At 37.9% G+C, this 24,123-nt stretch overlaps 2 protein-coding genes across 3 annotated transcripts in view; both read left to right on the forward strand.

Moving 5' to 3' along the window:
* Positions 1 to 24,123, forward strand: part of FSTL5 (follistatin like 5) — a 330,515-nt gene that overhangs the window by 100,843 nt on the left and 205,549 nt on the right. The window lies entirely within an intron of this gene.
* On the forward strand, positions 14,091 to 15,397 carry LOC122154908 (dnaJ homolog subfamily C member 25-like). The gene has a single exon (XM_042808095.1). It carries the CDS (start codon positions 14,444 to 14,446, stop codon positions 14,948 to 14,950), a length of 507 nt encoding a protein of 168 aa, XP_042664029.1. The 5' UTR covers positions 14,091 to 14,443; the 3' UTR covers positions 14,951 to 15,397.

Consider the following 24,123-nt stretch of genomic DNA (forward strand, 5'->3'; position numbering starts at 1 on the left):
TGTGGAGATATATACCCTATGTTAAGTATCTGATATTGAAGATGTCAACAATTGCGATTTACTCTTTTTTATGTAATTTGATCACACTTTGCAGGTTTCTGGAACACTGCCAACACAGACCTTGATTAAGCATGTTTATGAATACTTCAGCAGATTTGCAGCATGTTTTTAATGTTTAAAACAAGCAGATGGTTTTGGGGGGGTGGTGGTGTAAAATGTTTTTAAGTAAGGCCATTTTTAATGAATCTACCTGGGGTTTGAATTAATTCATATTCTTTTTGAAGACTGACCTATTTTTGTTAACATTATATGTTGTGAATATAATTGCATTCTCAGTAGTAGCAACTAATAAATACTGCCACCACAGAAAGAAGTCTAATAAAATATTTCCATTAAATGAAATATGACTGTGCAGAGAACACTCACTTAATTTTCATTATTCCACTTACATTTTAGTCAGAATTTTCAAGATTGTATTCTAGTATATGGTTGTTCAAATGGAACCTATTTTAAAATTTTCAGAGTTGAATTTTTCATTACGTTTATGGTTGAGGAGTTGTCCTTTAAATGAAATTAAAAATTAAAATTAATTTTTTTTTTTTACCAAATCAAAACATCCCAGGTCATGAACAAATACCAATATTTTTATTATTATTAAAGCTTTTTTAGTAGGATGGACATGGGGGAACCAACCAAAAATTATCTTTTCTCAAGAACTTAATTAAAGGAAAAAATATAAAGCCCAGCTGTGGAAGAGTTATATAATTGTTTCTATCTGAGTAACTGGAGTGACAGCCAAGGTGAAGTGTCTTTCCAACTTTGCCTCCTTCCAACAGACATGTTAAGCTCAGCAACTTCATCAAAACATGTTAAGAGGCAGGGGTTCATAGACTGAAGGGTGTGTGTGTGAAAATCTTATAGTATGAAACGTAAGTAGTAGTGAAGGTTTAAATTTGTTCAAAACTAAATGTGGACACTGTATAAAAATGATATATCTTTACAATTTATAGACTTTAAGTAAGTAGCATGTTTTCCAAGATAGTAGAAATTTAAAATTTGATTTCAGGGGTATAACACATGGGGCTTGTAGGGAATGGTTTGTGCAATAATGACACAGCATGAATGCTTCTGTGTCTTAATCACAATGTCTTTTGTAAAAACTTTTTTGATGATGCAGTACTCTGATAGAACAGATGACTAACAAACACTAAAATGTTTAAATTTATGGGGCTAATTTAATTTCCTCATTGTGCTATATACAATGCAAATAAATTCAGAGCATGTCTGTGAAAATTTACAATGTTTCTTTGTCTGAGGGGGAAAAATGTAGCGAGATGTATTTACTGAAATGGAAAGTAAGACAGTACTTTAGCTAGAAATATCATCTAAATGCTGCTTAAAGATTTGTTAGCTCATCTTTATGTTTTAAATTTACCTCATTAGTTTCGTATCTATTTTAGTGGACACTGGAATAACTGGTGTTTGAATTCAGGCACCTAATGTAGATGCTGAATTAAAGTAGGTTTCTCCTTTAGTCAGTGACAATCTTCAGAAGACAGCTAGGGTATTCAAGTGACTTGCTCTGAGGTGCCTTCTCAAAATGGTTATTTATTCGAATACTCAAATCCTCTAATTAGGGCACTATAGCTAGATGTCTTCAAATAGTACAGAGTATTTTCTTTTTTCTCTTCTTTCTCATCTTATGTTGACTTCAGTGGTGTTAAACAGGTGAGACTGGGGACAGTTATTTTCCTTTATTTTATGTGGTATATATGAACCTTACCAATATCAATTTCTGCCTTGTTAACTTCAGACATTAAAGCACTGTTGCCATTCATGACCGTTGAATATGTCCTCCAACATTCACTATATCTATATGGTAAAGGAGCCAGAAAATTTCAAACTATTTTCATGTGATTCCTTCCTTTTACAAAGCACTTCTGAGCTAGCCACCAGTAGATTGCCTTCAATAGGGCTGAAGACCTGCCAGTTATCAGGTCAAAAATATTAAAAAGCTAGTAGGAAGAACCTCTCAACAGTAGGACTTCTGGGTAGAGAAGGTGAACCCCATCACTATTGATGGTGTCAGAAGGGCACTGCCACATGTTCTCCTTGTTAGTTTAGCTGGCATCCTCTAGCACAAATGGTCTCACTTCAGTGAGCTGCTTCTGAGACCATAAAAATTCAAAAAAGTTCTTATATTCAGAAAACAAAGATTCTGAGCATTTTGTTTAGTCTGTCACAGAATTCTTTAGTAAAAGCTAATCTGAGCTGGGGGACAGGAGGGGTAAGAGGTTCAGTGTGCATGCGAGATTCTGTTACATAATATAGTAGTCACTGACAACAATTACTCTCTATATATGATGATTGCAATTAAAGATTTTTACTTTCTGGTTTATTGCAAATCAGTTGATTTTCAGATCAAACAACTGTGTACTTGGTCACTTTATTGATTATTTTTTTGTTAATTTTATCTTTTCAAAGGTTTATATTTATCTCTAAGAAGGTCATGTTTTTTAGGATTTTTGGTTTCAAATCCTCATACTAGCTTGATTTACTTTTTTTTTTCTTTTTTTTTCCTTGGGGGGGGAAATATTTCTTCATGGATAAATTTTAAGTTTTAGACAGATTGTGTATTGAGCTCAAGATCAGAGAAGCTGAGAAATACATCTTATATAAGGAGTAAGCTTACCAGAAAACACTTTTGTATTCTGTGTCTGGAGAAGAAAATTTTACAAGCAAATGTTCTATATACCTGATTAACATTACAATAGCAGCTAAGTAGCTATAATTATTTAAATAATACATCTTGTAACTGAATGATTTATAGTTGATCTCAAACATCATGAGTTCTACTTAACGGTTTGAAAAATTGAGCTTTTAAACACTTAGATGATGAGGGGAGTTAAAGGATTGACTTGCTAAATGGAAGAGATCTTTGGTTTATATGTTGAAACTCCATTAACATCACTGAGAAATGTGCATCTTACCTAAGCTGTGCATGAAACAACACAGGCAAAAAACATCAAATCCTTTACCAAGAGCCATGTCTGAAACAATTGATAAATGCATTTTGAGGTAGTGAAAACTGCCTATGTCAAAGCTGTACTCTCCTGATATTCTGTTTTTCTAAAAAAGAACTTCATATTCTTGTCCCTTACCTGCCTTTTTATGTAGATTATTTATCACTAAATCTGTTAGTTACATTTTTCTTCTTTTGATATTTTTTTTTTCATCCCCTTGTAGGCTGACAGGTGATGCAGGTAAACTTGAAACAGTTAATAAAATATATGACCTGTTCTTCCCATTCCTGTGTTTGACACAGGCAGGCTCAAATTAATTGGAGTCCTTCCTTTTTCATTGTTGCTTGCTATCTTTATTTCCTCACACTAAATTAAAACATACATTTTTCCCAAATAATTGTGGATCACAGGCATAAAACAGTATTTGAAGCAGAAAATTTGAAGTATCTCTCAGTCTTTCCCTGATGATTGAGGCTGTTATGCAAATTGTACATTTTTGACATGGATCAAGATAACGGCCATCCTAAATTAGAAATGACTTTTTCTCTACTCTTATTGTAATTTTTCTATCAGTTGCTTGTTGATATGTTATGATGTTTTGCATCAGACACTGAATGATTTTTCTTAATGGCTTGGTTGGGTGTTGACTGTGACCCTTTGAGTTACTCGATAAGCTGTCTCAATTTCTTGTGGTATAGAGGCAAAATTTATTCTGCAGAGAAGCTAATTACTTTTAGATTCATAGAAAAGGGGATTGTATTAGAAGTATTTTCTATACCTGTCAAGTCCTCTATTTCCCACCTATGAAATCCAGTGTCCTGTGATTGGATGTTAGTGAATGCAAGTTCCACAATCAATTTCAGAAGTGCTCTCAGGCTTTAACTTTCTAAAAATATTTTAAAATATTTAAGATTATTCTAAGAATGCAGGAGAACTCTTCGAAAAATCCTTTGTGATGTAGGAACTTTCTGTCTAAGGGTGATTTCAAATTGTTTTTTCAACTGCTAGGAGAATGAAGGAATATGGAAGTGAACAGCAGTTGGCTGCTAGTTTCCTTAGCATTGGTGGTTTTCATATTTGTGACTTCAAATTCCTGAACACAATATAGGAGAAGGTAAGAGAAAAGGGAAAGCATAGGAAAGGAAAAAATGGACTAAAGGTAACGAGTGAATATATCAAGGAGGAAAGAGAGATGGCTAAGTGCCAGCATGGTGAATTTAGTGGTGGGAGGAAGAGGAAAAAATGAATGATGAACTAAAGGAAATAGCAGTGACAAAAATAAAAGTTCAAAGCTTAGATTATTCATCAGATCAGATATTGACAGTGTGAGCTGCGATGTCAGATATGCTGATGCCATTCTGGTTTGGTACCGCTTTCGTTGGCTTGCTGACTACATAGTTCTTTGGCTAGGTGGCTTCTGCATGCTCTCTACTTCCAGTGTCCTGGCTGTTCCCAAGCCATGCGCTTTGTGTTTCAGAGCAGCTTATTTTGTGTTAGAAAAGAAATCTGACCATTTGTCTCACACTGCTCTTGATAGTACTGTAAAACCCCTTCCTGGCTGTCACTAGCCGTAGCTTTAACAAGCCCCAGATGGTGGTGATTCAAATAGACTAGAATTCCTTTACTTGGTGCCTCCACCACTATCTTTGTTCCGTGAAGTGGCACTGTGAAATTAATGGATCTGTGCTGAATTTAGAAGGCTGGAGTTATTACTCTTTGGCTTCTAAAAAGTTCAGTTAGACTCTTGTGTGGGACAATGTACTGGGTGGTGAACGCCCCACACTGGATATCAAATAAGCTTCAGTTATATTTTAATTTTTGTGTTAACTTCAATTACTTCATTTTCCTAAATCCAAGACAGTAAATCTGAATAAGAGTCTAGTATTTTCTCCATGACAGACTTAATCATATATTTTCTTTGAATCCTGAGCTTCTTGTACATTTTACATTAAAGCTATTTCTACACAATCATACACCTAATCATTATGACAAACTGCAGCTTACTAGGAATCCTCTGGAATGTTACACATACTCCTATGTACTATGACTTTTACAGAACATTTCTGGAATAAAGGCTACTTCATAAATAAGCTTTTTACTTATAAGTAGCTTCTGTGGTATCCTTATGATATTACTTTACTTTCTTCTCTTTCTGTTTTTGTTTCATTTTTCATATGGTGAATCTTTTAATCTGTAAAACAGTCTGTAAGCTTCAGATTTCTTACTACTGTTACTAAAATGGCTAGATTTCTGAAGACTGCTATAATGTTTGCTTTTCAGCCTGTTCCTGAAAGAGAAAACAGAAACAGGTAAGAAAGTCTACTGCTGATACTAAGTTGTTCATGGAAGTGAGGATAAGGGTTGGCTATGCACAAATTCGAAAGGGGTACGGGGAAATGGGAGAAAGCTCAGAAGATATCAACAAGAATGACCAAAAGTACTAAATGGCTTATAAGGGATATGAAAGAGGCTTAAAAAATCATCAGGCATGCTGGATATGAGTAGACTGCTTTGTATTCCCATAAAAGAACTAAAAATTATCGAATATGGCAGCAGGAACACATTCAAAACAAGCTTTGGTATTTGTTTTGTACACAGTAGATCTCATGAGTAAAAGCAACATAGAATTTCACAAGCAGACTTTGGATATATTAGGGGAAAGGCTGTAGTCTTTTTCTTTTGAAAGAAGGCTGGGGGAAGTGAGTTGAAGTGAACAAAATCATAACAATAGCCCACAGAAAAGATGTAGAACATGGGTGACTGCAACAGGATTAGTTCAAAGATGCTTTTTTTGATTTTTTTTTTTTAATTTTAAAATTTCTTTTATTTAAAAATTTTTTTTGTAATTCCCCCCATGGTGAATGTGGTTTTAGGCTAGTTTCTAAAATATTAAGACATTCATTTAGAAGAACTGACGTTTATTTAATCTCATTTGATGTTCATATGCCTCAAAAGCAAGCATAGCAATCTCTGTCATCTTATCAGTTTATCTGCAGGAAATATTTCATCTGGTCTTAAATTTAAATCTTGAACAGTCATTATTTAATGTTGATCGTTAACCAGTCTTCCAAAAGAAATTTAGGATATGTTAATCTGAATTAATGTTCTAGTGCAGTGTTTTCATTGCAAAATAACTTTTTTCTAAGATGTCTGCTTTTTTCTCTGTCAGTTGACTTCTCTGTTGAAGTTCTCAAAAACATCGTTATTATACTCTTTCTGAAGCTTGAATTCCTGCAGATAGCATACACCCTTAAGGTTGCTGCTGATAAACTGTCAAGCTTCAACTGTCACTCCAGATGTATATTCAACATAAACTGGATTATGAAAAATATGAAAAATCTTTCAGAACTCCATCAGAAAACTAAGAAGTAAGAAACATTCTGCTTGATATTAAAACATGTTTGATTGAGCATAGGAATTATTTGATTTACATTAGGAATTCAGCCCACAATCTACATATGTTCACTTCAGTGCAACACTTATGATTTCAGATTAATTTCTTAAGTATTATTAATCATGCAGAGATTCTGTGTTTTTAACTATTAATGTCAGTATTTGCACATTCACAGAATAGTAAAAATCACTGTTAATGGCAGGTATATATTCTGCTTCTTTCAGCATTTTACTGGAAAGTGATGCTCTAACCAATAGAAAACTGGTTCCTTTTACTGCCCTTTGAAAACATGACCTAAATTTCAGCACTGTTCCTCTAGTCTGCTGTCCCTGCATGATTCATTTTCTTGAGTTGCATTGCTCGTGAGATTTGGGAGACTACTGTTTTGTTTCCTCAAGCATCTCTGCAAGATTTGTCACAAACACCTCTCTTAAATTGTCGACAATTGTCTTAAATTACCTTAACTAACAGAGATGCAAGGCCTACATATGTATTATATGCTACTGGATTTGCAGAGTGAAGTTAGGTGCAAGGTATTTATGAGAACATGCATATAGCACACAGTTTAGAAACTAAAAATTCAACATAGCCTGCATTCATTGCTGTTGGTGATATTGTATCACTTTGCAACTAAAGCCTAGAACTCAACTCTTTTTCCTCCTCTGAATTAAATTCTTACTTCTAAAATGTAGGATGGGGCAGTGACAAGCCTCAAACACACTATAAATGTAGGAATTTCTTTGACTGGCTAAAAACGTACTGCAAAGATATCTCTTATTTTCAGTAGCTGGAGCTGTCCCAGTCTTTGTATATTAATTCCTTCAACACTGGAATAAATGTATTAATAAGGTCTAACCTATTATGTATTCTGCATTCATATAGTGATGAGGAATTAGTGTTCTCTAGTTAATCTCTGTACCAAACTTAATGAAGTTTAAAATTGCTTGTAGGGGCATCACTGCTGTTTGTTACCACACAAAGAAGTGGGTCTACGGACATCACAGATTTTCACTGGTAGTAAAATTTGAATTTTAAAACTTCTTCTGCTTCCAGTAATGATGTTGAATCTGTTCAAAGCAGCTGCATGTATACTGAAGACTGCATTCTAAATTCTCTATCAGGTCACTGAATCAAATAAGCAACATTTTAAATGTACATGTGATTACCCAGGTTGTCTATTTTCTTAATGTAGATGGCAAATCAGTGCCTATTTGTAGTAATATACTTTACTTACAGACTGTATGAGCTTCAGGGACTTGAATGAAACTACATTTACTGGTTTTGGTGTGGGGTTTTGTTTTTTTGTTTTTTTTTCTTTTTTTTTAACCCTTTTTCTCCAAGTAAATGGAAAAGTGTGCTTAAGGGGAGCAAAAGTAAATAGTTTCAGTGGTTTTTGGCTTAAAATGGGCAGATACTGTGTTTGCATGAGCAGTTTCACAAACGCTTACAACTCCTACGTATTTGCCAAATATAGTAAAATAGCTCCCCCACATCAATATACCTGGATAATATTTACTAGATAAAGCACCTTGAAATCTTTTTAGTTAGATATGCATATATTGTTAACTCTTGCTCTATATTAAGCTATTCTTAGATTTTTTTTTTTTTAAGGTATTGAATGAAGTGGCTTATTCACCTTCTTTTACTATAACAAATACTGCATAAAGTTCAAGTTTGCAGTTCAATTTGCATTTGGTTGACTAGTGCAACAATGGTTATTTCTGTGTTATTTATGGAATCAGATGATGTGCAGCTATCTGTTTTATCATTCCTTCCATGCAAGGAATTCTTCCATGATGGTAGAGAGACCCTGTAGCATAAGACTGATATGATGAGAAGTGAAATGTATGAGCCAACAGAGTGCCCTTGTTACAAAGATAGCTAATAGTATCCTGGGCTACATTAGACAAAGTGTTGCCAGCAGGTCAAGGGAAGTGATCCTTCCCATCTGCTCAGCACTGGTGAGGCCATACTTGGAGTACAGTGACCAGTTCTGGGCTCCCTGGTGCCAGTGAGACATGGGCATACTGGAGAGAGTTCAGTGAAGGGCCACAAAGATGATTAATGGACTGGAACACCTATTCTGTGAGGAAAGGCAGGGACTGTTCAGCCTGGAGAAGAAAAGGCTCAGGGGACCTGAATGTATATAAATACCTGAAGAGAAGCTGCAAAGAGGATGGAGCCAGGCTCTTTTCAGTGGTGATCAGTGAGAGGGCCAGAGGCAATGGGCACGAACTGAAACACAGGAGGTTCTGTCTGAACATCAGGAAACACTTTTATTACTGTGAGGGTGACCAAGCACTGGCACATGTTGCCCAGAGAGGTTGTGGAGTCTTCCTCCTTGGAGATACTAAGAACATGACTGAACATGGACCTTGGCAACGAGGTCTAGGTGGCCTTTCCCGAGCAGGGGAGTTGCACCAGATGACCTCTGAAGGTGTCTTTCAAACTCAACTGTTCTGTGATTCTGTGGATAAGTGTCTCCAAAAAACAACCCTCACTTATACATCTTCAGCCTGGTTTTGAAGGGGCAGAAAGTAGCATGCAGTGCTTCACTTCAGCCAGTAGTTTCCAATACTGTTGAGGGAGCATCGGAGAGGGAAGGGAATTGAAGGGAAGCAGAAGTAGAGTTCTGGCAAAGTGTGATCAGCAGAGAGACAGCATTAAAGTCCTGCTAGTGCCCTCTGACCTGGTAACTTGGGTTTGCTGTTGCAGCTAGGACAATGCAGATCACAGGATAGATTTTCTTTTCTCTCCTCCTGCTAATTCAATACTGTCATGAAGGTGTTGACATGTTTGCCAGGAGTATAATGATTGTAAAAGTATGGTTCAAATAATCTTCGCATCCCCAATTTCTGTGCTCACGTGGCCTTTAAAAAAAAAGTTTTGGAAAAGGCAAAAAAGCCACAACACAACTGTTTATGGCATTCTAAAATAAATATTGGTACTGTCTGATATTGAAAGCACTGAATGTGCTCAAAACTGGAAAACCAACAGGGAACAGTAGTCCGTAATGTAGCCACACAATGTCTGCATTGCTCCAAACTTAAAACTTCTTGCTGCCAATTATAATTCTTCAGCTATTTTCATTAAATTAGATTATTTTAAAATATCAAATTAAGTACTGTGGGATAGTGAAAATTTTAACACAATAAATCAAACTAAATTTAAACCGTTTTATCAGACAGACGAAGTCTTGTCTTTAGGCAGACCTTTAAGCGAGATATGTTATTTTTCAGTTTAGAATAACAAAAAAACATTAAACTAATGCACATTGGTTTCTCTAATGTGAACTTTTTAAAGTTTTAGTTAAAATCATGTCAGAATTATCATTAGGTAATGTGGGAAATTTGTCTAATGGAACATACTGATGGCCTTTAAAAATCATTAGCAATTGGATACATATATAAGGCATTGGCATAATATTTGTAATTCGAGTTGGCTAATATATGGTATACCAACTAAAGAAACAATAGCTTCTTTTACAAACACCGGAGAGAAGTAAACATGCAAAAATGATCCTAAATTTCCATTTATAACTCCAGTAGCTAATAATTGATGGGGAAAGTAAATCTACAATGGATAAAACCTGGAAGTTAAAAGCTGCCTCTTGTGGTTTGCCATTTACTCTCCCTTAACATAGGATATTTGTGGGTTCACAGTAAACAAAAACTAGGAAAGTAGTGTTGCGTTTTCAGGGTTGGTTGGTTTTTATTGCATAGTGTCTTAGTAGAACCTGAGAAATGGGGTAAGATTCAAAGTCTCTTAATGTACATATTTGGCATTACTTAGTTGAGGCAATATTCTATGAATTTCTGTAAATATTGTAAGTTTTTTCATACTTCTTGGAATCTACTACAAAGTGCAGAATATAAGTAATGAGATGTAAAAGCTGGACACTTCCAAATTCAAATTCTTAGTAAGTCACTACCTAGATAACTTCAAATTTTTCCCTTTGTTTCATCTCATCTTGTGACTAGAACAGATTGTGATATGAAGATGACTTCCTTCCACCTCCATCCATGCTTGTGATGACAAGTTATGGTATGGACGAGTGTCAGAAGTGACCAGAAAATAATCAGCTTCAAGCTCGTGATCATAATGGGTGATCTACCCCTCTCGGTCCTATCTCAAACCCCAAGCCTGGTTCAGCTGTCCCTTCTCATTTCCAGAAGAGAAGGGGCTGCGTGGTGTTTGGCTGCCAACCAGGCTCAAACCACAACAATGATACAGTCTGTTAATTGTGTCATTGGTACATAAAATAACGTAAGTAGCATGATTTTGATGAATATCGGAGTGTATATATTCTATTTATTGCCAGTCTTCTCTTTATCAGGAATAACGTGGATTTAATTTAAAATTGTTGAAAGCAAACAGCAGAAATAAAGGAAAACAGATTACAGCAAAAATAGGTTAAAGTCTAGTCCAAAGAAGTAAGATAAAGTAAAATTATATAAAACTTCCACTTCCTAAGAATGATGTTTTATCTTTTTACATTTACATGTATTGGCTTTGGGTGCAATTAAATCCTGAACTATATACTGCCAGGAAAGTTTGTCTCCCTCAGGGCTGGAACAGATGGTGGATTTTTTTTTTTTCTTTTCTTTCCACCATTTAAAGACCAAGACTGCTGAATCTCTGGAATAAAAAGTGTTTTTGCCAAAGGAAACTGCTGATGTTGGCCTTAAAGCAATAGAGTTCTTAGCTATATTCTCTATAGGTTTATTACTAAGACTCCTGGTAAACATGCAGTGTATTGAATCCGTGTTTTAATACAGTTTTTATATCTAATAATGTTAATGGTACAGAATAGATAGAAAAAGTGCTATTGACTAATAAAACTGTCAGTTTTCATTTCTTATTCAGCCTTTGTCAGGGTATTTCACTGTGCAAAGAAGCAGCTCTGAATTTAGAATTTCCCAATCATAATTTTGATAATAAAAAGAATAACAATCTGAATACAGAGAGTCTTCACTGAACTGTTGTTAAGAATATGGAATTTACCTGTGCTTATGATTAATCCCACTTGGAAAATGAGAAAAACACTCCTGGAATCTAGTAAAATGGCAAGTCTTGTATATCAGTAAAAATATCTGAAAGTGAGAAAAATATCTTTGTGGTGCTAGTTACTATTTATGGTAAAAAGTTGTTTCGTTACTGCTCCTAAATTTAAGACAATTGCAAATGGATCATTTCTTTGTTATTTTACTATTCCAGCTTCTCTTTGATAAAGGTCCTTGCCATTCGAATGGAACATAAAGACTTTTATTGGTCCCTAATGATACAAACTATAGTTGTACAATCATCATTTTAGAATATGAGCTCTGTGCTCTTAGATTTGCTGTCATTTTATCACAATTGTAGAAGCATCTTTAAGTGTATTTGCTTAAGCAGATGGTGAATGGCCACACTGGGAATATATCCATCTTTTTTACTGTATGATGAAGTTTTAAAGCAGACATTTTAGCTACGGTGGTTGGAAAACCATACTTTTGTAATAAAACTTGTAGGAAAAAAAGCTGGTAAAAGATTTTAAATTCCCTAACAACCCTGAATGTATGAAATCAGTATATATTAGATATTTGAGGATAAGTGACTTATGCTATATATAGGAATGCTAATGCTTTCTTTAATCTTTACAATAGTTTAGATATTTTTAAAAGAAATTAGAAATCATGTGTTTCAGATCTTCTTGTATACAAAAATACCTCAATGCTAAGGATTACTGGGGGGGAAAACAGTTATACTCAGTATGGAGGTTTCTCTGACCCTTTCATTCAGGTGAGCTCAGGGCCTGACTCGAGCCATCTTACAGAGTCTAATAAAGACTAGGCTTATTGAAGTTAGTCACTTGGAGAGTTAGTAGTATATTGCAAGCATGAAAGATGTAAAATGGACTCCAAAGGAGGAAATACTGGGTTAAAAGTTTGAAATAAATAAGCATTAAAGAAAAAAAAAAAAAAGTAGAGTTAATTAGAAAATGCTATTTTATTGAAACCATGTTGTTTGTACCAATAATGTGATGTTTGTTCTTCTTATACAAAATGCAGTCAGGTTGGTACTCTGAAGTCTGGTTTTAGATCACTAATCTCATCCCAAGTCTGTCTTGAGCTGCCCGCTTGCCCTTTTTGCTAATTTTAGTACTCAAATGGAAGGTACAGAATAATAGTAGAGAATAGCAGTAAGGGGGGAGACACTCTGAAGATTTTTAAATAGTCTCTCACAGGCCTCAAGGTTCGAGCATGAACCTTAAAGATGAGAAGAAACATAACAAAGTTTTTGTTTCAAACTGGCACAGAGAAGCTGTAGCCTAGGTTTGTCATAAAGCTGGCTAATATCCTGCTGCATGGCTGTTCCAGTGACGTGTTGGGATCCCTGGATGATTTCCAGAGGTGTTGGGTGCCGGGGGCAGCCTGGTCTCTCCTTCTAGCAGCGAGATAGAGCTGATTAGGAGGGACGTGCTCAACTTGGCGTCTCGTAATTTGCATGATCTGTAAGCAAACTGTTACACCCCTGGGGCTAAGGACGATTTCTTCCAGGAGGGCTGGTTTCGTAACTAGAGATAAGCATGTGCTATAGAAACAGGAGTAGAAGTTGTTAAGAAGAAGAATGCTGTGAGCTAGCAGAAAATTAACTGCAGAAAAAGTCAAGCTGACCTTAGACGTTAGCCAATCATGAGCTCAATTTTTGTAATATGTATTAGGTGATTAACCATTGTGCCAATCAGCTTAAAACACGTGTCTCTCTTTGTCTGTTTGGAATATAAAATCGGTTGTTGTGTTCAATAAAGTAGATCCTGACTTGCATCGAGCTGGGTCTCCGTCTCTCAATCGCGGCAAATTGGTGACCCCGACGTGATTCGGGATTAAGAACCACCTATCTGCGTGGCATGCTGCGAGTCCCACAGAACTTTGAATGAGCTGCTGAAAGGAAGCAGGAGCCGGCATTAAGAATCCCTCCGGAGTTGTGAGGTGAGCTGTGGGAGACATGGGAAGTCAGCTGTCTTCCCCAGAGAGGGACGTGTACGAACTTATGAAAGCCCTTCTTGAAAAATATGAAAAGAATCTCTCTGGGCAAGATCTTAAGGTTATGCTCAAGTGGGTACAAGTGAAAATCCCCACTGTAACTGCTTCCAGTATATTAACGACTGAGCTTTGGGATGACGTGGGGGTTAAGCTGTGGGACGCGGCTACAACAGGGAATGCTGAAGCACAGCGCATGCTCCCGTGGTGGAGGACTATCTTTGAAACTCAGAAGGCTCAGGAGACCGTTAAGAATAAAGACACTAAAGACAGGAAAGGTCCCCCGGTCGATAAGAAGACCTCGGAGCCTCTTGAGGTGGGTGCCGCCAAGTACCCCCCAGAGGATGATCCTTTTGATCCAGGACCAGTGGACCCAGAGGAGGAGCCAGATCTCTACCCTCCCGATCCCCAGGACGTATGGGCAAATATTAAACGACAAGGTCTGAAAGAGGGGGACTTGCAACTTGCGAAAAAAATAGTCGCTCCTGTTATCTATCAGGGGAGGGGGGCTCAATGGGAGGCATTATCCTTCCCTGTGGTGAAGGAGTTGCGCCGTACTGTTACCGAGCATGGCCTCTCTTCCCCATATTTCGCGAGTTTGTTATCTTCTGTCTTAGATACTTATGTCATGACTCCGCATGATATCAAATCTCTCGCACAGTTGCTGTTAACCCCCACACAGTATTCGCTATGGGAGTCGCAATGGGGGAGGGGACTCCAAACGCTTTTACTAACCTATGTGGGCCATAATAATCCTGCTCTTGCTGCATTGACTATTGAGCATTTTACGGGTACTGGCCAGCACACGGACCCGGTGGCTCAGGCGAGGGATATTCCGCGGGAAGCGCTTGACGCCACGCGGAATGAAGCAAAGAAGGCTCTGCTTAAAATACCTGACTCTCAAAAGCCACAAAAGGCTTTTACTACCATTACTCAGGAACCTCGGGAGCCTTATATGCAATTTATTGACAGATTAAAGCAAGCCTTAGAGCGCCAGATAGATAATGTGGAAGCGCGGGGGCGGTGGCGGCAGCGAAATGGCGGCGGCGGCGGCGGTCGGGCGCGCAGTGCCGGCGTGGCGGCGGCGGCTGCTGTGCCTCTGTGTGTGCGCCGCGCTGCTGCTGCCGGCGGCGCGGGGCCTCACCGAGGGGCTGTACTGCGGCCGCCGGGTGCGCTACGAGGTGCTGGGCGTCAGCCGGCAGGCCAGCAAGGCGGAGATCGCCCGCGCCTACCGGCAGCTGGCCCGCAAGTACCACCCCGACCGCTACCGCGGGGAGCCGGCCGCGCTGGGCGGCGGCCCGCAGGCGGCACACGAGAAGTTCCTCCTCATCGCCACCGCCTACGAGACGCTCAAGGTGAGAGAGCGGGGACCGCCGCCGCGGCCGGAGCCGCTCCGGATGAAGAAATGCGCAAAGATTATGACTACATGTTGGATCATCCTGAAGAGTATTACAGGCATTATTATCACTACTACAGCAGGAGATTGGCACCGAAGGTGGATGTCAGAATAGTGATTCTGGTTACGGTGATCTCCCAGGCTAAATGGCCCCCACAATGGCCTCTGGCCAATGTTTCTCAGACCTTAGCAGGGATTGGAGGTGCTGGAAATAGTCACCAGAGCCTAGAGCTCATTCAGATACTGGGCCCGGAGGGGCATGTGGCCTCTGTTAAGCCCTTTGTGCTACCTGTGCCTATGATCTTATGGGGACGTGATGTACTGTCACAATGGGGAATGGCTATTCAAACGCATTTTTAGGAGGGGCCATTGAGGTGCGCGACACCCTGAGATTAACCTGGAAAACTAATACCCCTGTCTGGGTGGATCAATGGCCCCTGCCGATGGAAAAGCTTCGCGCCCTGGAAGAATTAGTTGATGAACAGTTATCCAAAAGACATGTTGTGCCCTCTGTAAGCCCCTGGAATTCACCTGTTTTTGTGATTAAAAAACAAACTGGCAAGTGGCGCTTGCTCCATGACCTCAGAAAAATTAATGACGCTATGGAAGACATGGGAGCCCTGCAACCAGGGCTCCCTTCTCCCACAATGATCCCCCGGGACTGGTCTCTGACAGTCATTGACCTCAAGGACTGCTTTTTTAATATCCCCTTGCATCCAGAAGATTCTCCTAAATTTGCTTTTTCAGTTCCAAGCGTCAACATGCAAGCTCCATTGCAGAGATATCAGTGGGTTGTGCTACCACAAGGAATGAAAAACAGTCCCACAATATGCCAATGGTATGTAGCCAAGGTCCTTAGCCCTGTTAGAACAAAGATGCCCTGCGTTTTATTGTACCATTATATGGATGATATTCTAGTGGCAGCACAACATCACGAAGTCACGGAGGAAGCTGTAGCCCTTGTCATAACTGCTGTTAATTCAGCAGGTCTTTGTGTTGCGCCAGAAAAGGTTCAGAAAATACCACCATGGAAATATCTAGGCTGGCGCATATGGGCTCAAACTATAGTCCCACAGCCTTTACTAATTCAAGCAGATGTGAGGACTTTGCATGATGTGCAGAAGTTGTTGGGAACAATTAATTGGGTCCGACCTTTGCTAGGAATTTCCAATGCAGATTTAAGTCCTTTATTCGACCTGCTTAAGGGGAGCACAGACTTATGTTCCCCTCGCGCTCTCAACCCTGCAGCTGTTGATTCCTTACAAAAAGTTGCTACAGCTATTACCTTAAGACAGGCACATCGATATGCCCCTGAGTTACCTTTCCTTTTAATCATTTTGAATCCTGCTCGACAGCCTCATGCCTTGATATTTCAATGGGACTTGCAGGAGTCTGACCCCTTGCTTATCACTGAATGGGTATTTTTACCGAATCAACCCACGAAAACCATCTCAACACAGCATGAAATGTTTGCATCCTTGATTGTCCGTGCCAGGCGGCGCTTGTTAATGTTGTCTGGAATGGACTTCACTTGTATTTATTTGCCTATGGTCAGTGATTATTTGCAGTGGCTTCACCAACAATCGGAAGCCTTCAGTATAGCGATAGCTGGTTATACAGGCCAACTCACTTCTCACCCACCTTCTCATAAATTGTTTAATGCTAATTTCCAGCTTGTACCTAGACCAAAGAGGAGTGACCAGCCTTTGCAAGCTCTTACTGTTTTTACAGATGGATCTGGGAAGTCCCATAAATCTGTTATCCTCTGGTGGGATGACCAGCGCAAACAATGGGAATCGGATATAAAGACAGTGCCGGGTTCCCCACAAATCGTGGAACTGACTGCCGTCGTCCGAGCCTTTAGAAAATGGTCTACACCGCTTAATATCATCACTGATTCAGCTTATGTTGCAGGGATTGTTGAACGAGCTGAGGCGTCTGTGTTACGAAATGTCTCACATTTTGCATTATTTGCTTTGTTACAGGAGCTTATTTTTCTTTTAGATTCTCGCATTCATTCCTATTTCATTATGCATGTCAGATCTCACACTTCCTTGCCTGGCTTTATAGCGGAAGGGAACCGGCAAGCTGACCTGCTTACATTACCGGTACAGGTACTGCCAGACCGCATAGCACAAGCAAAACTCAGCCACGCTTTCTTTCACCAAAATGCTGGTGGGCTTAAGCGACAATTTGGCCTTACTACTCAGCAGGCAACCAGTATAGTTGCTGTGTGTCCCGATTGTCAAAGGCACTCATTTCCTACAATAGCAGGAGGAGTTAATCCTAGAGGATTGCAAAGTTTGCAACTTTGGCAAACCGACGTCACTCATTTTTCGGAGTTTGGTCACTTAAAATATATTCACTCCTCTATTGATACCTTTTCTGGGGCATTATTTGCCTCTTGTCATACTGGCGAAAAGGCGCACGATGTTCAACGACATCTGCTGCGTGCTTTTGCCACTTTAGGCATACCTTCTCAAATTAAAACTGACAATGGCCCTGCATATATTTCAACTGCAATTAAAAAGTTTTTGAGTTCTTGGGGGATCAACCACATTACGGGTATCCCTCATTCCCCCACGGGCCAGTCCTTAATTGAACGCTCTCATCAGTCTCTAAAACGCTTATTGCAACAACAAAAAGGGGGAATAGGGACCGTTACCCCCGAGGAACGTCTTCAGAAAGCTTTATATGTTTTTAATTTTCTGAATTGTTCTTTGATAGACAGTAAGCCTATCAGGATGGTTGAGAAGCCTTGTAAAAATGATTGTGTATGCTTTAGTCGTTTTTATTCTTTTGTTACTTTGTTTACCCTGTTTTTTGCAGTGTGTGCAGAACCTGATAGCCAGTTCAGTGAAAAGGGTCCTTATTGTGCAACAAGAAGGGGGAGATGCCGGGGCAGCCTGGTCTCTCCTTCTAGCAGCGAGATAGAGCTGATTAGGAGGGACGTGCTCAACTTGGCGTCTCGTAATTTGCATGATCTGTAAGCAAACTGTTACACCCCTGGGGCTAAGGACCATTTCTTCCAGGAGGGCTGGTTTCCGTAACTAGAGATAAGCATGTGCTATAGAAACAGGAGTAGAAGTTGTTAAGAAGAAGAATGCTGTGAGCTAGCAGAAAATTAACTGCAGAAAAAGTCAAGCTGACCTTAGACGTTAGCCAATCATGAGCTCAATTTTTGTAATATGTATTAGGTGATTAACCATTGTGCCAATCAGCTTAAAACACGTGTCTCTCTTTGTCTGTTTGGAATATAAAATCGGTTGTTGTGTTCAATAAAGTAGATCCTGACTTGCATCGAGCTGGGTCTCCGTCTCTCAATCGCGGCAGTTGGGCTTGTGTGACATCAGAACAAAAATGAATACTCAATCTTCAAAACATTTTTTTTGCATAAGAATGTTAGTTTTAGGTAGTTCATTGACAATGAGTAGCAGAGGGCTGACAATAAGGGTCATAAGGTAACGTACCATAGAGTGTCTGTATGCTGATCTGGGGCTTTTCCTGTTGATATGCCCAAGGATTGTCATCCCTAATGATGCAGGAACCATGTCCTGATTTCTCATTTGCTTGCTTAGCACTTGCACAGAAGTTAAGGGTTAGGGAAAACGGCAGAAGTTAGTCAATTTGCATGTTGTCCTGAAACGATCTCAGGATTTACCTAGCTCCACTGTTCTAGACATAGGCATAATCCCACAGCGAAGTGGTGCAGCATTTTGTGAAACTGTCTCTGAAAGGTTGATGGTTTGATAAACATCACAGCTGGTGGAGGTTCCTCACTTACTATGGTTATGGTTTACCTACTTCGTACGTTTTAGAAATTGACCTTACAATTTAACTGATTTCTTAAAGATTTTTCTTGTATGATCTCTTTAAAATGTTAAAAAGTTTAAAAGTATTCAGAAAAATCTGATGCTTTGAAAAAAAAAAGTTAGACTTGCTTTGTTTATCTGCAGTTTGTAGACAATATGCACTTGAAAAAAAAAAAAAAACAAAAAACAAACAAACAAAAAAACCACAAAAAAATGTGATCAGAAGGAACTTATATTACATTTCCTGTGCTTGTTGTGGGATTTTATTTTTTTTGTTTGTCTTTGCTTAATACTGTTAGTATTAGACTAGGAAGTGACTCCAGAAATAAAAAAAAAAAAAAAAAAAAAGCATTTCTGTTAATCTTTTTCTCTTTGTGGACTTGCTATAAGGTATAGTCCTGTTCCTAGGCAGCAGAAAGTCTAAATAGACCAAAGATAGAAATACATTGGTAGGTTAAGTCTTGAGTTAACAGTTGACAGGTAGACCCATGAGCTCAACTGAAATATCTAGTAATAACAGCTTACAACCTTTATTAATTTTCTCAATTTATAGATAAATTAGCATATATCTATGCATGATAGGTATAGCCACTAGAGTTGTCTTGATATCCTCTTTGTAATGCTAACTTATATATATATATAACTTTAATATCAGTTAAAAAATCTCACACTTCCCCCCCAGAAATGGTATTAAAAAAAAAAAAAGAAAATTAAATCATTGCTTCATTTTGTCAGTTGTTTTACTCTGCAAATATTAGTGGTGGTGTTGGCAGTGAGGAAGCTTTCAAGCATTTTGTGGCATGGATATTCATCTCAGCATTCCTATTTCATACTGTGAATGATCTGTGGATGGGGCCAGTCCATGGTGTCCATGTTGCATATTTGTTTCTGGAAGATTAAAATCTGATTATGTTGACTAAAAAGGGTCATTTCCCTGAACAATGCAGTTATTTAGGTGATCAAAGTATTGAGACTCTAGGGTGCCTTGTGGATGCATTTTTCAGTCTAGATCTACTAAGAATATTTTCCTGAGTTAAATAGAAATGCCATTCCCATTCAGGAACTTGAAGTGAAAGGAATTTCTGAACTGAAAAGTGAATGGTGGCACAGATAAACTTCTGAGTTTATGCTTGTTAAGCTTCAGACAGTGCTTTACTCCTATTTTGAACTCATTACAGAAGGCTGAATGGGGTATTATTATTTCTAAAAGCCAGAGGAGAAATCAAAGAATAAAGGATTTTAAGTCTCCGTCTCTTATAAGAGAAAGTGAGTGTGCATAAGATTACAAATAGAGGTTAAATACATTCATTTTAATATGTAACCCTTTTTATTTGCGTATTGGACTAGCAGGGAAGAGGAGGGTCACTTCACAAGAGGGTGGCTGCAAAATCTATAGCGATTACTTGTGCAAATAAAAACTAACAAGCATTTTCACTGAAAATTCTTCCCTCGTCACTTTGAAAAACTTTATTTTAAAACAAAATTATTTTAAAAAATTATAATATTGGCAGAAAGGAGATGGACAAAGATTTTCTTTGTATAGAGCTGAATGGAGGCAATACTACAAAGCCAGGGTCATCAGTCCATACTACATATATAAGGCTTAATAACTCTCCAGAAAAAAAGGAAAGAGAAGATTGCTCACAAAAAATCTCCAAGTAAAAGCTAAATATTTAGAGCTGAGAGATCCATATTTTCACTGGCCAAGGACTGTTATCATGCAGGTGATACAGTGCAGCCACGATTCTGACCAGTCAAAAAAGTCCTTTTGGTAAAGTTAGAAACACAAGTTTCAGAGGAAAAAAGAGTAGAAATAATAACTTGTATTTTCTCTTCTAACCTAAACTTGCTATTTTACTTTTTACTTTGCAGTACACTGCTATGTTGCCTGATCGGTCATTGGGAGTGCTGTAGTGTGTGATTTTAAATTTTTTTTTTTTCATATTCCAAATGATTTGCAACAAATTTTACTTTTATTCTCTTTTTCAGAAATAAAACCTCAAAAATTCCAAAATTCTAAGAAACTGAGATACTAGAATGTAAATAAGAGTAGAGTCATAGTCCTTGAAAAAAAACCCTTGTCCCCTCCCCACAAATCCAAACAGAAAAAAAACAGCAAAAGAACCCCCTACAAAATAAATAAACTGTCAGGCTGGAACTCCTTTCAAGATAAATTCTAAAACATAGATCCTACAGGCATTTCACTGTTTTCCTTGGCATAAAAATATTGTCTGCTCCATTCTGTGAATGGGCTGGCTGGGTACTGCCCTTGTTCTCTCAAGTCTGTCATGCTCATGAGATCAGCAGTACTCAGTTGTGATAGAAAGTAGCCCAGAAGGAACCACAGATATTAGTTTAAAGGTGATTTATCTGAATACCAGATTACTAGATGAAAAAGCAGGAGGTTTTACAGTAGCACAGGTATTCATAGGCTACAATTGTTATTGCCTCTTTAATCTTTTGCTTGGTATATGAAATCAAGCTAGGTAATGATGCTCTTTGAGGTCTGAAAATGGGTAGCTCCTTGATTGTGTTTTGTTCTTTTTTTTTTTTTTTTAAATTATCTTTTCATAAGGGCAGCTGAAAACCCATGGGTGACTTTGAGCAGTAGTTTCTCTTCTGATCTGAGCTGTTGGAAAAAAGGTTTATCCATGTGCAAATGAAAGGCTGGACATTTGTCTAATGGCAATTCGCTGTATTTCTCACCTAAAACTTTCCTTATTTAGGGAATGGAGGAAGGTTTGCTTAACCTTATGGAATGTACTTCAACTAACTAACTTTCATAGATTATTAGAGATTTCGGAATGAGTAATGCTCTCAATAGTATTTCTGAATGCTGAGAGGAGGCTATACACACTTTGGTCTGCTTATTCCAACAAATCACTATGTTTTGAAATTCAAATTAGCACATTCCTAAAGTTAAATTTTAGTGTATGCACATTTTAAATACTTATAAATTGTTACTCTGGGAAAAGTGGCTCAGGCCTCTGAAATGTAGACTGTTACAATTGCCAGAGAAGTGAATTGTGTTCTTCCCTTTAAATTCGTGTGCTTATTGGTAATGGAGGAATTGTGATATTCATCAAAGTGTGTAGGTCTTTTAAGGATCAGGTAGAGCTAACACTAGTTTGTGATGGGACAGAGTAAAGGGACGGAGATTTCCTGAGGAATGCCATTTTCTGTTGACAGCCTTCATAGTTTTCAGTCCAGAAAAAAATCAAGTCTACGGGTATATTTTGTGGGTTTTCTTCCCTGTAAGACTGTCGAAGAATTTTTCTTCCTGAATGACTTGAAGGTATTTATTTTCTGTTCTGAAGAAAATGCACTTCCATTGTGTGAAACCACCATCTTCCTTTATATTTTAGCAGAGATACTTCACTGAGTTTGGGAATTTTATTGTTCTGCTTTGTTCTGCATTTTGAAAACTGCCTCACTGAGTTATTTCTCTCTTTTACATGGCAAGTGTGACAGTTGAGACAAATTGCTGTCTCCTCAGTGTTCTATTGTTTAGCATTCAGGATCTGCTTGGTCTTTCTTGAAGTGTCCTTGCTCAAGGTTTTTCCTAAGGTTGAACTTTACTTTCTCATCTCCATCAGCATCTCTATGGCTGTAGGAGTTGTAATGCACTGTGTAAATGCTAAGGTTTTATTCTGAATAGCTGTTTATAGTGCAATAGTTGCTGAAGCCCAGGTTATCTAGCCAGATTCTTTGTGTCAGTGTATATTACTGCTTGATGAAGAAAACTCTTAGTTTGTAAGGCAAATTAGCCCACATAGGTTGTTGTTTATATATATCATGTGTGTGTGTATATACAAACTAATAAATAATACCAAATTTATATTTATGTATTTATACACATGAGTATGTTTACAAAGAAACCTTGGCTGTGGAATTGTGACTGCAGAGGAGGACAATTTACCTGCACTAACTGTGCATACCTTTTTTTTTAAAAAAAATCCATAATGACAACTATGTAACCAGAAGAATGTATTTAGCCAACGTTCAGTGGCTGTATGTTGTCCCAATCCTTTGGACCTGACAGGAAGATGAGACACGAAGATCATGAACAAATTACTATTTGTTATAGAGAACTTCCAGGATACTTTAAATAAACAAACAAACAAACAAAAAACCCAGGAAGCAACACTTCCCTAAAAAATCCCAAACCAATGAATTTTAGGTTTAGTACAAAAAAAAAAAAAAAGCTCAGGTGGAGTAGTAGAAATAAAATGTTTGGTTTGAAGTAATTAAAAAAGGTGAAGGAAAATTGTAATTTATACATGACTGATGGATGAAAAGAAAAATCTCAGAAGTTCTTGAAGTTTTTAAGGAAGGAATGAAAATTGTCTCATGTCTCTTCTCTTACCTTCCACCTTTTCATGCTGTGCCCAGAAGTTACCATGTTGTTCCACTTCCTTTGAGTAGATACCCATTTGTTACACACTGACTTAAATCCAAAGGAAGAATTAATTTAAAGGAGCCTTGATGTTTTCTCCTTGTGCTGCTGAGATTGAGTTTCCATCTCTCTATTTTGAATCTCTGCAGGGAATATTTTTATCAGTATGAACACTAAATGACCAGTTCAGACTTGCCTATGGTAAAAAGTTCCTTGATTATCACCTGTGCTGACAGTAAAAGTTGGTCTGCTTTGGGCAGCATTTTTAAATGTTTTGGCAATCTGAATTTTCTTGATTGATAATAAGATGCAGGAAGAGACATCAAATAGCTTTGGGATGTGTTTTAAAGTACAGGCATTTAATAGCATTTTAACTCCATTTACAGGCAATAGCACCGTTTCTTTTCTTATTAGAAAATAAACCTCTTAGAGGTAGAAACCTATCAATTGAACTATTTTCAATTACCTCCACTGACATCCAGTATCAACTCTCAAATACATCCCATACTGTTACGACAGTCATAGCAATTCAGCCAGCCTAATAAATATAAAATTATTCCCTTAATTCACAATTTGAAAACAATGCCTTTAAATAGTACTCCAAACATGGATTTTATGGGATAATTCATAAAATGTGTTCACATATCTGTAAGCCTTTTGCTGACTTATACTTTGGGAGTGCGCAATATTTTACTTGCAGTTGCAAATCCAAAAATGTCATTTTATTTGAGCTTATATTATTAAAAAACAGAAGGAGAAAGCATAATTCCTGTTAATTTATCTGGTATGTAAAAGTAACAAAATCATCAGTGGCTAAAGTAGCACAAAGATTGCCTATTGATATAATGTGGATACACATACAGAATTACTAAAAACAAGGCCGGGACTCTGGTTTTCCTGATGTAAGGCCCAATACAAAAGCCATGTCAGTGGCTGTCTTTCAGCTGACTTCAGTAGCTGCTTGAGCAACTCAGCATAGTGTTATGCAATGACTTAGCATAATGACCAGTTTAAATGACTGTGCTAAATTTACCTCATTAACTGCTGTATCGCTTAATGGTGTTTGGCTGCTTTGCTATA

The sequence above is a fragment of the Tyto alba genome, unplaced genomic scaffold (assembly GCF_018691265.1).
Source record: "Tyto alba isolate M040663 unplaced genomic scaffold, T.alba_DEE_v4.0 Super-Scaffold_6, whole genome shotgun sequence".
NCBI classification, from domain to species: domain Eukaryota; kingdom Metazoa; phylum Chordata; class Aves; order Strigiformes; family Tytonidae; genus Tyto; species Tyto alba.